This window comes from Dipodomys ordii, unplaced genomic scaffold (genome assembly GCF_000151885.1).
Source record: "Dipodomys ordii isolate 6190 unplaced genomic scaffold, Dord_2.0 Scaffold134, whole genome shotgun sequence".
NCBI classification, from domain to species: domain Eukaryota; kingdom Metazoa; phylum Chordata; class Mammalia; order Rodentia; family Heteromyidae; genus Dipodomys; species Dipodomys ordii.
The window spans coordinates 2,297,740-2,309,741 of record NW_012267350.1 but is presented as its reverse complement, the minus strand read 5'-3'; the positions used below and the strand labels follow the sequence as shown (position 1 = coordinate 2,309,741).

At 38.1% G+C, this 12,002-nt stretch overlaps 1 protein-coding gene across 1 annotated transcript in view; it reads right to left on the bottom strand.

The window, feature by feature from the left end:
* Window positions 1–12,002, bottom strand: part of Efhc2 (EF-hand domain (C-terminal) containing 2) — a 164,266-nt gene that overhangs the window by 141,724 nt on the left and 10,540 nt on the right. Inside the window, exon 2 of the mRNA XM_013030843.1 lies at window positions 10,065–10,253. Within this exon, the coding sequence (XP_012886297.1) occupies window positions 10,065–10,253 (189 nt within the window). The remainder of the gene's footprint in view (window positions 1–10,064; window positions 10,254–12,002) is intronic.

The window sequence follows — 12,002 nt, the reverse complement described above, 5'->3', positions numbered from 1 at the left end:
AAGGAAGGAAGGAAGGAAGGAAGAGCAAGCAAGCTCATTGAAAGCTATTATGCAATAGAGGGCAGAGAGATGGAGAGAGAGCAATATAGAAGGTTGTTCTAATTAAATATAATGTATGCACCTGTGAAATACCATGGTGGAAACTCCTTTGTCCAATTAGTGTACATTTATACACACACAAACAACAACAACAACAACAACAACAAGCCAAGTACCAGAGACTCATGCTTATAATCCTAGCTACTCAGGAGATTGAGATTCATAGAATCGTGGTTCAAAGCCAACCCAGGGAGAAAAGTCTGTGAGACTCCATCTTCAAAATTACCAGGTATGGTTTAAGTGGTAGAGTGCTGGCCAACCCCTGAGGTCAGACCAGTACTGCCAAAAAAAATGAAGAGGACAGGAGGATACAAGAGTTAGTTATGGAAGGGACATGTTGGTGAAGTACATTGTATGTATGTATGGGAATGTCACAATGAAACCCCCTTGTACAACTAATAGATGCTAATAAAAAATCTTTAAAAAATCAAAGAGACTGGAGACTGATTTTTCTATTGTTCACATCATACAGATTCATTCAGTACTATATAATCAGCTTGCTACAAACTCATTGTTGTGAATGCAAAGTCATTAAAATTCTAATTGTGTCGTCAGTAGTCCAGATTATAATTATTATGTTTACAATAAATGGAAAATATAATAATGTTTTTAAATGCACGCATACCCCTACAAGATCAACCTTTATCCTGGCAGTTGCTATAATAGAATCATTTGTGAAATAGCAAACAAATTAGGCTAACTAGCCGCAATTGACAAATGAAACAAAATGAGAGTCTAATTGCAGAGTCCATGTAAATAGTGTTTATCATCCAGATAAAAGTCATATAAAAACATTCAGCCATTTATAGATTTCTAAATATTATGGCTTTTTATAAAAAGCGGCTAACAGTAGGATTATATACAATAGCATCTGTAGCTTCACATACACTGTTAAACACCAAATTTCAATTAGTCATGAAGCAGTGGGTGTTTGGTGTAATTAGAGCCTTGGGCCAAGAGACTCAGGATCGGAGTAGTTTTAGCACTGGGTGCAGTGCTAAGATGAACAAACTCAATTTGACCTGAGTCAGATTTTAGACGTAGACTGCTAGAGACCAAAGAACCTTAGAGATCAGCTAGCCTGCCCTGCACTACATAAAGTCAAGAACTCTGAGGCTCCTTGTTCAACCACTTTGGAAAGTAGCATGGAGGTTCCTTAAAAGACTTCACATAGAGCTCCCCTATGACCCAGCAATCCCACTTTTGGGCATTTACCCAAATGTTTACAAACAAGATCACACTAAAGCTACCAGCACGACTATGTTTATTTGCAGCATTATTTACCATAGCTAAGATATGGAACCAACCCAGATGCCCCTCAGTAGAGGAATGGAGCAAGAAAATGTGGTATATATATACAATGGAATTTTATGCCTCCATCAGAAAGAATGACATTGCTCCATTTGTTAGGAAATGGAAAGACTTGGAAAAAATTCTATTAAGTGAAGTAAGCCAGGCCCAAAGACACATAGGTCCCATGGTTTCCCTTATTTGCAATACCTAGTATATATATGAGTCAAGCAGAAAAGGTCAGATAAGATGATGTTAGGGAAATGAACCCTAAGATATGTATTCAAATGTTTTTTTTCTTTCTTTTTTTTGGGGGGGAGGTCCAGTCGTGGAGCCTGAACTCTGGTCCCTCAGCTCTTCAGCTCAAGGCTAGTGCTCTACCACTTGAGCCACAGCGCCACTTCCGGCTTTTTTCTTTATGCTTATGTGGTGCTGAGGAATTGAACCCAGAGCCTCAGGCATGCAAGGCAAGCGCTCTACCACTGAGCCACCTTCCCATCCCCTGTTTTTTTTTCTTTCATGGGATTGTTTCTAACACATTTATTAGATTATTTCTTTGTTGCTTTGTATGTCCCTCCCCCAAAGTATAATCCCTGCTTTCACTGTATTTGATGTCATTATAATTTGTGGAGGGGAAGGGGAAAAACAAGTCGTTTAAATAAGGATACTGGTGGACCCATTGCAACAATGTCGAAAACGAACTTTACAACTTTGGAGGGAGGGCAGAGAGGATTGTGTGGAGGGGGGCGGGAGGGGGAGGATGGGAAGGGGAAACAAAGGAGGAGGCTACAATGCTTGATAAGAAATGTACTCATTATCTTGCCCATGTAGTTGTAACCCCTCTGTACAGTATTTTCACAATAAAAATAAATAAATATACCAAAATGTTACATAAATGCCATTTAGTATTATTGATTTTTCTCTTTTATCTCAGGCTTCACAATTATTCACATGGCATACTTACTATTTATATCTTTATTTTAAATGTTGGTATTTGGGCTTATTATACCAAAAGGAAGACATGACACCAAAATATTATCTAGCTTTATTGCTAATCCTTGACTCATCCTTTAAGTGACACACCTAAGGCAAATATTAGTATGTCATTTCCAAATACATCCTTGGTCTGAGAACCTCTGAAATGGGGGCGAGATGATTTTTCTCATGTAGCAAGTCCAGATGGAAGCTCCATAATACAAACAGTCTCTTGGTTCCTTGTATCTGTGCTGAACTCAAAGGATGGTGTGTAGGCCCAAAGAATTATGTGCTGGGTCCAGAGGAGAAACTAAAGGGACAACAAAGGTAGGGAGATTTGCACCAACTGAACCTGTTTTCATTAGAAAAACAACTGCCTGGAATAATATGGTGACAGAGGCCTGTAATCCCAGCACACCAGAGGCTGAGGCAGAAGGATTATTAAAATGTTAGACTGAGATACCATTAACTTACAAGTCTAGGCTAGACTAGGGTACTTAGTGAGAATTTGTCAGGAAGAAAAAGGAAGAAAGGAAGGAAGGAAGGAAGGAAGGAAGGAAGGAAGGAAGGAAGGAAGGAAGGAAGGAAGGAAGGAAGGGAAGGAGAGAGAAAGAAAGGAAAGAGAAAAGAGAGACACAAAAGCAGTAACTGTTCCAAGAGTCCCATACAATAAACATTAATGCATAAATCATTGGTCAGAAGACAACTGAACAGCCAGCCCTAGCTAACTACAAACGGTCTAGGGAAGTGAGCATTTTTAAATGAGCATATATTCAATCAGAATAAAACTGAAGTTCTGTCTGTAAAAATAAAAAGAGTAAATGAAGAGTAAATGGCAAGAAGTACCTACCCTAGAAGCCATGCAAGATAAGAAATATTCTTTTCTGTGATAGCAAATAGCATTATCTCTAATGGTAATGTGATAGTCTGTCCACGCAGGGTATTTTGATGGTCACTGGTAGAATTATAGATTAAAAACTGGACTTTCATCCTAAGCTGAATACCGTAGAAGCTGAGCATGACATGGATTAAGGCCCATGGTTTTATGAAGAGTACACTCTAGCCAGGTACCCATGGCTCATGTCTGTAATCCTAGAAACTCAGGAGGTTGGGATCTGAAGATCACAATTTGAAGCCAGCCCAGGCAGGAAAGTCCATGAGATTCTTTTCTGCAATTAACCACCCAAAAAGCAGGAAGTAGAGCTGTCCCTCAAGTAGTAGAGTACTAGAGCCTTGAGTAAAAAAATCTGGGAGACAGTGCCCAGGTTCTGAGTTCCAGCCCCAGGACCAGCACGCACACACACACACACACCACACACACACACACACTAGGAAAACACTAGTAAGGGAGTAACAGAAGTAGCAAAGCCATGCAACAATCCTCTCTCTGATCAAGTTAAGCCTTGGCCTGATGTATAAGAGGATATGGAACCTGAGTTACAATACAGAATTGATGATAAGCTGAGCCTCTTAGCCTTGATGAGTCAGTCAGTAATTGGCTGTATAGACCTTAGAGGAGAATGTCCTCAGTGCCTCTGGGAGTTGTAACTTCAGTCAACGAAAAGCAAGCCACCAGAAGGTTTATAAACAATTGAGCAGCTTGACAAGTCATTTCCTGCAGCTGGAAGATGGGAGAACCACCCCTGAATGTGGATGTAGGTGGGCCTCAAGAGCATGTACTACAGATAATTTTAAGACACTCTCCAAAGAACTGATTTTATTTTCACTTTGTATTGACAGCATATATGACCCTACTTAGTGCTACATAGAATTAAAATCTATTGAAGGAAACTGGCAATGAGTTGAAAGTATCTTATTTTAAGAAAACTGATTAACAGGTGTTAACTTGTTTTGTTGCATCACTAATAGAGGAAGCACTTTATAATTTGTTCTGGGTATTAGGATCTAGTCTGTAGTTCACAATCTCATCAGAGCACATAAATATTTCATAGTCTTAGGGTCTCATTTAAAGCTCAATGAATATTTAATTGAAGTTGACCAACAAAAGAACCAAAGAATGATGTTGCATTTACTTCGATCTGAAATGAGCAAGCTCTTCATTTTCTCAAGTACTCCAAAGCTAAAATCATTCCAGCTTCATGAAATATTCTACATAATTTTATAAGTAATTAAAGGACTGCAAAATAGGCTTGAAAAGCACATATTAAATATTGAGGAAAACATGAAATAAAATCAGTTTTCATCTTTAAATGTGAGAGAATGGTTTAATACATTGCAGACTGCATTACTTATTCATAGTGGATTAGTTAAAAATATTGTCAATACATTCTCTTTTGACATGAAGAAAAAATAGAATCCTTTCTTTGCCACTTGTAAATTAAACATCCTATAAAATTGACAATAAGAGAAAAGCATGCATAATTGCATCCTGTCAGTCAGCCCAGAATTTTTTTTTGAGCTCTAGGTCTAACACAGAGCCAGGTACTGAAAATAAAAAACAAGAAATAAAGCTGGGTGCCAATGACTCACTTCTGTAATACTACCTACTCAGGAGCCTGAAATCTGAGGATTGCGGTTCAAAGCCAGCTGGGACAGGAAAGTCCATGAGACGGTTAGCTCCAACTAACCACCAGAAAACCAGAAGTGGCCCTGTGGTTTTTAAAGTGGTAGAGCCCTAGCCTTGAGTGAAAAAACTCAGGGACAGTGCCCTCAACAACAACAACAAAAGACAAGGAATGTTAACCCACTTTGAAAGTAGAGATGGTTTTCCAGAAAAGAAGACTTCTTGTGGTCTGTTAGTTTTAAAAGTAGTAGAGCTGGGTTTTAAAAAAAAAGTGTGCTTTAATTAGCATTTAACAAGATCCAACACCACTTTATGATGAAAGCTCTGGAAAAACTAGGAATCCATGGAACATTCCTCAATAGCTGTTTATGACAAACCTACAGCCAGCATTATACTTAATGGCGAAAAGCTAAAGCCATTTCCTCTAAATGCAGGAATGAGACAACGATGTCCAGTCTCTCCACTTTTCTTCAATTTATTATTAGAATGCCTAGCTACAGCAACAAGACAAGATGCAAACATAAAGGAGATCCATATAGGGAAAGAGGAAGTAAAACTCTCTCTCTTTGCAGATGACATTATCTTATATTTAAAGAACCCCATGGACTCCACTCCCAAGTTACTTGAGCTGATCCAAAACTTTGGCAAACTATCAGGGTATAAAATTAACACTCAAAAATCCATGGCTTTTCTGTACACCAATAACGAGAAGAGCCCAGCTGAGATCATGAAAGTAACTCCTTTTATAATAGCCCTACAAAAAATAAAATACCTAGGAGTTAATTAAAGAAGTGAAGGACCTCTAGGATGAAAACTTTAAAAACCTGAAAAAGGAAGTTAAAGCAGAACTAAAGAAGTGGAAAAACCTCCCATACTCCTGGATTGGAAGGATTAACATCGTTGTGAAAATGGCAATACTGCCAAAGTCTATCTACAAATTCAATGTGATGCCTATCAATATCCCAAAGTCATTCTTCAATGAAATAGAAGAAGCAACCCAAAAATTCATATGGAACAATAAAAGACCCTGAATAACAAACACAATCCTTTGTAGAAAGAACAGTCTGGAGGAATATCAATACCAAATCTCAAACTCTACTACAAAGCCAAAACAGCTTGATACTGGCACAAGAAAAAACCTGAGGACCAATGGAATAGAACTGAAGACCCAGAAATGAACCCACAGACCTATAGCCACCTAATCTTTGATAAGGGAGCTAAAAAAATAGAATGGAAGAAAGCCTCTTCAGTAAATGGTGCTGGCAAAATTGGTTAGACACCTGTAGAAAACTAAAACTAGATGTCTTTTTATATCACCCTCACCAGAATCAACTCCAAATGGATCAAAGACCTCGAAGTTAAAATAGACACCCTGAAAACATTACAGGAAGGAATAGGAGAAACCCTAGGTCTCCTTGGTACAGGCCTAAATTTTCTTAATAGAGACCCAGAAACACAACAAATCAAAGAAAGGTTGGACAAATGGGATTGCATGAAGCTGCAGAGCTTCTGCATGGCAAGGACATAGCTAGCAAGATCAATAGAAAGCCCACGGACTGGGAAAAGATCTTCATCAGCCATACAACCAACAAGGGTCTCATATCTAAAATACACTTAGAACTCAGAAAATTGAATCCCCCAACAACAAATCCTCAAAGAAACAGCCACCTGATTGATAATTGGGCTAAAGACTTAAAGAAAGATTTCTCTGAAGAGCAAAAAAGAGTGGCCAATAGACACTCATGAAAGAAATGGAAATCAAAACAACATTGAGATTCTACCTCACCCAAGTTAGAATGGCTAGAATCAAGAACTCTAATAACAACAGATGCTGGATGGGATGTGGACAGGAGGGAACCCTACTGCGTTGTTGGTGGAAGTGTAAACTTGTTCAACCACTTTGGAAAGTATTATGGAGGTTCCTCAAAAGACTCCACATAGAGCTCCCCTATGACCCAGCAATCCCACTTTTGAGCATTTACCCAAATGATCACAAACAAGGGCATGCTAAAGCTACCAGCACAACTATGTTTATCACAGTATTATTTACCATAACTAAGATATGGAACCAACCCAGATGCCCTTCAGTAGATGAATGGATCGAGAAAATGTGAAATATATATATTATATATATGTATATATATATATTCTATGCCTCCAACAGAAAGAATGACACCAGCCCATTTGTTAGGAAATGGAAAGACTTTGAAAAAACTATATTAAGTGTAGTAAGTCAGGCCAAAAAAAACATAGGTCCTATGGTTTCCCTTATTTGCAATAACTAGTATGTGCCTAGTGCAAGCAGAGAAGGTCAAAAGCTATGCATACATGATCGTATTAGATGATGCTAAGCGAAATGAACACCAAGATAGGACACCAGAGGTTTTTCTCTTTCTTGCTGTTGTTTTTAAAGTACTTATAATGTAGTTTGTCATTTTTTGTTTCTTTTGTAGGTTCTTCCCCCATGGTATAACCCCTATTGTCACTGTATTTGATTCTGGTGCTCTGAATCTTGTATATACATTTTTCTAATTTGGGGAGGGGAAGGGAAATAACAAAATGTTGAAACAAGAATACAGGTTGACCCATTGTAACAATGAGATGTACAAGACACTATGTTGAAAACAAACTTTACAATTTTAGGGAGAGGGGGAAGGAGGAGTTGGGGAGGTGGGGTGGAAAGGAATGGTAAGGGAAAAACAAAGGAGGGGTAACAATGCTCCATAGGAAATGGACTCATTACCTTGCTTATGTAACTGTAACCCCTCTGTACAGTATCCTTAAAATAAAAATATATATTAAAAAGTGCTTTAATTGATATAGCCTACCATGGATGATATGGACAGAGTTGAGGACATTTAAATTAGAATCCAAGTATTGTGAGGCTATCTATGTTACAGGCTACCAATGAATCACCTGATAAACCTGGAATGCTATGATTTCAATTCTTTATCCAGAACCTGAATTAATTTTTAATTACAGAGTCTAAAACAATCTGGGGCTGGGAAGGTGGTTCAGTGGTAGAGCACTTGCCTTGCATACCTGAGGCCCTGGGTTCGATTCCTCAGCACCACATAAGCAAAAAGAAAAAAGCCAGAAGTGGCGCTATGGCTCAAGTGGTAGAGTGCTAGCCTTGAGCTGAAGAGCTGAGGTACAGCGCCCAGGCCCAGAATTCAGGCCCCACGACCGGACCCAAAAAAAAAAAAACAATCTGATAACAGGTTTTTGGAGAGTGGAACATAGGACTGTGAATGTAGGGCTATAGAACAGGGCTGTCTGACAAACACAGTTTTATCCTTGTAGCTCTGCCTTACAAGAAATAACTGATCATTTGGGATTTCTTTTCTCTTGATCTTAGTCCTTTCTGAAGATACTCAAAGTCTGGGGAGCGTAATTCAATGGTATAGCATTTGTCTAGCATGCTTGATGCCCCAGGTTTGATCCCCAATGCCACCAAAAAGAGAGAAAAGATACTGAAATGCACTCACTTTTTCAACTGCTGATATGTCAATGTATGTTTATCCATCTTTGTGTGAGTAGACTAGTGTGTACTTTGTATGTCTTTGTTTGTGTTTGTGTATGACACCCCTTCCCTTCACTTTCACTATTCTCATCATCTCACCCTTTAGTTCTTAGGGGATGGGGAAACCACAGTTATCAAGGAGAAAAGAAGAGAAAACATTTTTTCTGTTCCTAATTAATACTACAATTAGGGTTAAAATGACTGGGAGTTATTCAACAGAAGTTATGGTGTGAGCTCATAAGAAACTCATGAGTTTCTACATGAGTGCAGATTATCCTGCCCAGAGTAGGACAGGGAGAAAGGTTGATAAAAATTAGCCAGGAGCTAGGTACTAGTGGCGAATGCTCCTAATCCTAGCTCATCAGACTGAGATTTAAGGATCATAGTTTGAAGCCACTCAGGTCAGACAAATCCTCAAGACTCTTGTGTCCAATGAACTGGCAAAAGTCCAGAATTGGAGACAGATGTGGCTCAAGTGGAAGAGCAGTAGAATTGAAAAAATAAAAAAGAACACAAATAAAATTAAATTAAATTAAAAATAAAAAAATAAAAAAGAACTAAGCAGGAAATATAAACACTTAGCACTTTGCAATGACTGTACCTCATCAGAATCTGCAGAACAAGGAGAATTTTGTTTGTTGATGTTGTTGGGGGTATTTTTGTTTATGAGTTTAGGGTATTTTTGCCAAAGGTTATCTAAGTAGTAGTCTTAGTTAAAAATACAAAATTAAAGTTAGACAGGAGATAAATATAAGTGCAAGAGTTCTATTGCACAGCATGATAACTCTAGTTACCAGCAATGTATTATGTATTTGAAAATTGCTGAGAGTAAATTTTAAGTGTTCTCACCATATACACACATATAAAAAGTAAGTTTGCAAGGTAATACATATGTTAATTAGCTGGATTTTGTCATTCTATAATGCATACATATTTTAAAACATGTTGTACACCATAAATATAGACTCATCCTTAGTATGGGTGGGGGAGTGGTTCCAGGACCATTGTATATAACAAAATCTATACAAATAGAACCTACACACATCCTTTTATAATTTAAATCATCTCTAGATGACTTAGAACAAACTAATACAAAGCAAACAGTTAAGTTATACTCTTTACGGGAAAATGACAAACAAGTAGTCTGTATGTGTTCTGTGTGGACACAATTTCTACCACATGTTTTCAACTGTAAGATGGTTAAATCCACAGATATGGAGCCTGCAGATACAGAGAGTTAATTGTATACAATTTTTATCTATTTAAAAGAAATGAAAAGAATCAGTAAAAATAAATAAATAAATAAAGGTGGGCTGGGAAGGTGGCTTAGTAGTAGAGTTCTTGCCTTGCATGCATGGGGCCCTGAGTTCGATTCCTCAGCACAACATAAGCAAAAAGAAAAAAGCCGGAAGTGGCGCGGCGCTGTGGCTCAAGTGGTAGAGCACTAGCCTTGAGCTGAAGAGCTGAGGGACAGCACCCAAGCCCAGAGTTCAGGCCCCATGACCGCACCCCCCCCAAAAGGCAACCACAATTATGCATACAAGCCAAAAAGAAAGCAGAACTAGTCTTAAGATTTATATTGAAGATGCTTATCTCCTCAAATCTACATGCAAAACTTGAAAACTGCATCTCTCCCAATGTCATGTGACTTACCTGTTTATCAAAAGCTACCCATGATGGTTTATCAGTTCCATCTCCTTTAGGATAGACACTGTATTTAGGTTTCACCTTTCGACCAAACATCGGTTCTCCACCTATCCCAGGTTTGTCTTCGCTCACTAGCATTCTAACATTATTGCAGAAGCCCCAGTGCTGGGATCTGTGATACTTCTCTTTGCCAATCTGTGAATATGAGATGACACAAAAATCACCAGTTACATTTTCTCTGATTTTTCTTATCCTTTTCAAAAGTAAATATTGTGTCCCATGTCCATTTTTTCCATCCCCAAATGTATATGGAATGACAAAGAATAATGATTAATCTTTATCCAGTAAGCTATGTCACATTTTAAATTTACTTCATTTTAACTAAGGCAAAAACTTTGAAAAGTGGTAAGAATAAACCTAATGTTCCATTCTATTTAAAACATGTCAAAATAACAATTACTGCAAGTGAACATTGCTAATTGGTCTTCTCTGCTTATTTGCCAAGAATGTAAACAGAAAAAAAAAGAGAAAGAAAATTCCTCTACTTTGGAGCAAAAATGTCATGATTCTCCACAGAAGCTTAAACATTATTTCTACTAAAACAGAAAATAAAATCCTGTCCTCATTAAAATAAACTTAACAGTAAATTCCTCAGAGCCCACCTTGTCCTCATTGGAAAACTTTGCCTCTCACCTTTTTTGGTATGCTGTGGACAGACAGAAGAGGCACAAACGATGCCACCAAAGGTGACAAGGATGTCATGCACTCATGCACTGCTGCTGGAAAAGGTCAAGCAGGAAAACTACTGAGACATTAGAGATGGGGGTGGGGCGGGGAGAGGAATGGAAAAAGAAGCAAGTTGTTAATGACTTTGAATATTTTCTCCTGAGCCACTAGAAGGATGGGGTTTGTGCAGTGTAATGTGAAAAAGTAAGAGAGAACCTTAGAGGCAGGAGTCAGACACAGGAATCCAGAATTCTATTTTGCATATGCTGAGTTTTGGATACTACCCTGACAGGCATGTAGAAATGGTGGTAAGCAGGTGACTATGTGGGTGTGAAGTTCAGGAAAAAGGTCAAGGGTGGATATAAAAGTATGACATCATTTGATGGCTGGTATTTAAGGCTGTGGTACTGGATTGAATGATCATGCAGAAAAGAAGTCCAAGGCACAGCCTTAAAATAGCTCAGTGTTAACATTTAGCGAGATGGTGTAGAATTAGCAAAGAAGGCTAAAAAGAAGTAGCTGGTGAGACAGGGAGAAAACCAGGATGGTTTAGTGTCATGGAAACTAAAGAAAAGCTTCTGAAGAAGGCAGGCATGATTAACTGGGTCAAATGCTAATGATAAATCAAATAAAGATGAGACTTGAGACTTGACCCCTAATTTGGCCACATGGAGATGGCTATGATCCTGATGAAAACGGTTTTGGCAGAGTCACAGAAACAAAAATATCCTGTGAACCATATGGCTTTTTGAATAGCTCTTGGTAAGGTATTTCAAAACTCAAGAGTTTCTTAGTATTTATAATTTCCTTAAAATAATCCAAGCTTCGAAAAATGTAAGAAATAAATTTTTTAAATTGTCTAAATATCATCACCCCTTGAAATCTCTTTTGGCTTTTAGAGCCAGAACATTCTGTCCCTGCACAGGTCTCCTAATAAGTTCATAAAGGTCACCCTGTTTTTAATTTATGTACTTGCCTATTGACTCCTGGAACTATCACGATGTAGAACATACAACTCAATAATATTAAAAATAATAATAAAAATGAAGCTGGGCACGATTGTCTTATGCCTTTAATTCTAACTACTCAAGAAGTTGAGATCTGAGGATCATGGGTCAAAGCCAGTCCAAGCAAACAAACCCACCAGAATTTTATCTCCAATTAATCTGCAAAAAGTCATGACTGGAGGCACAGCTCAAGTGGCAGAATGCCAGTCCT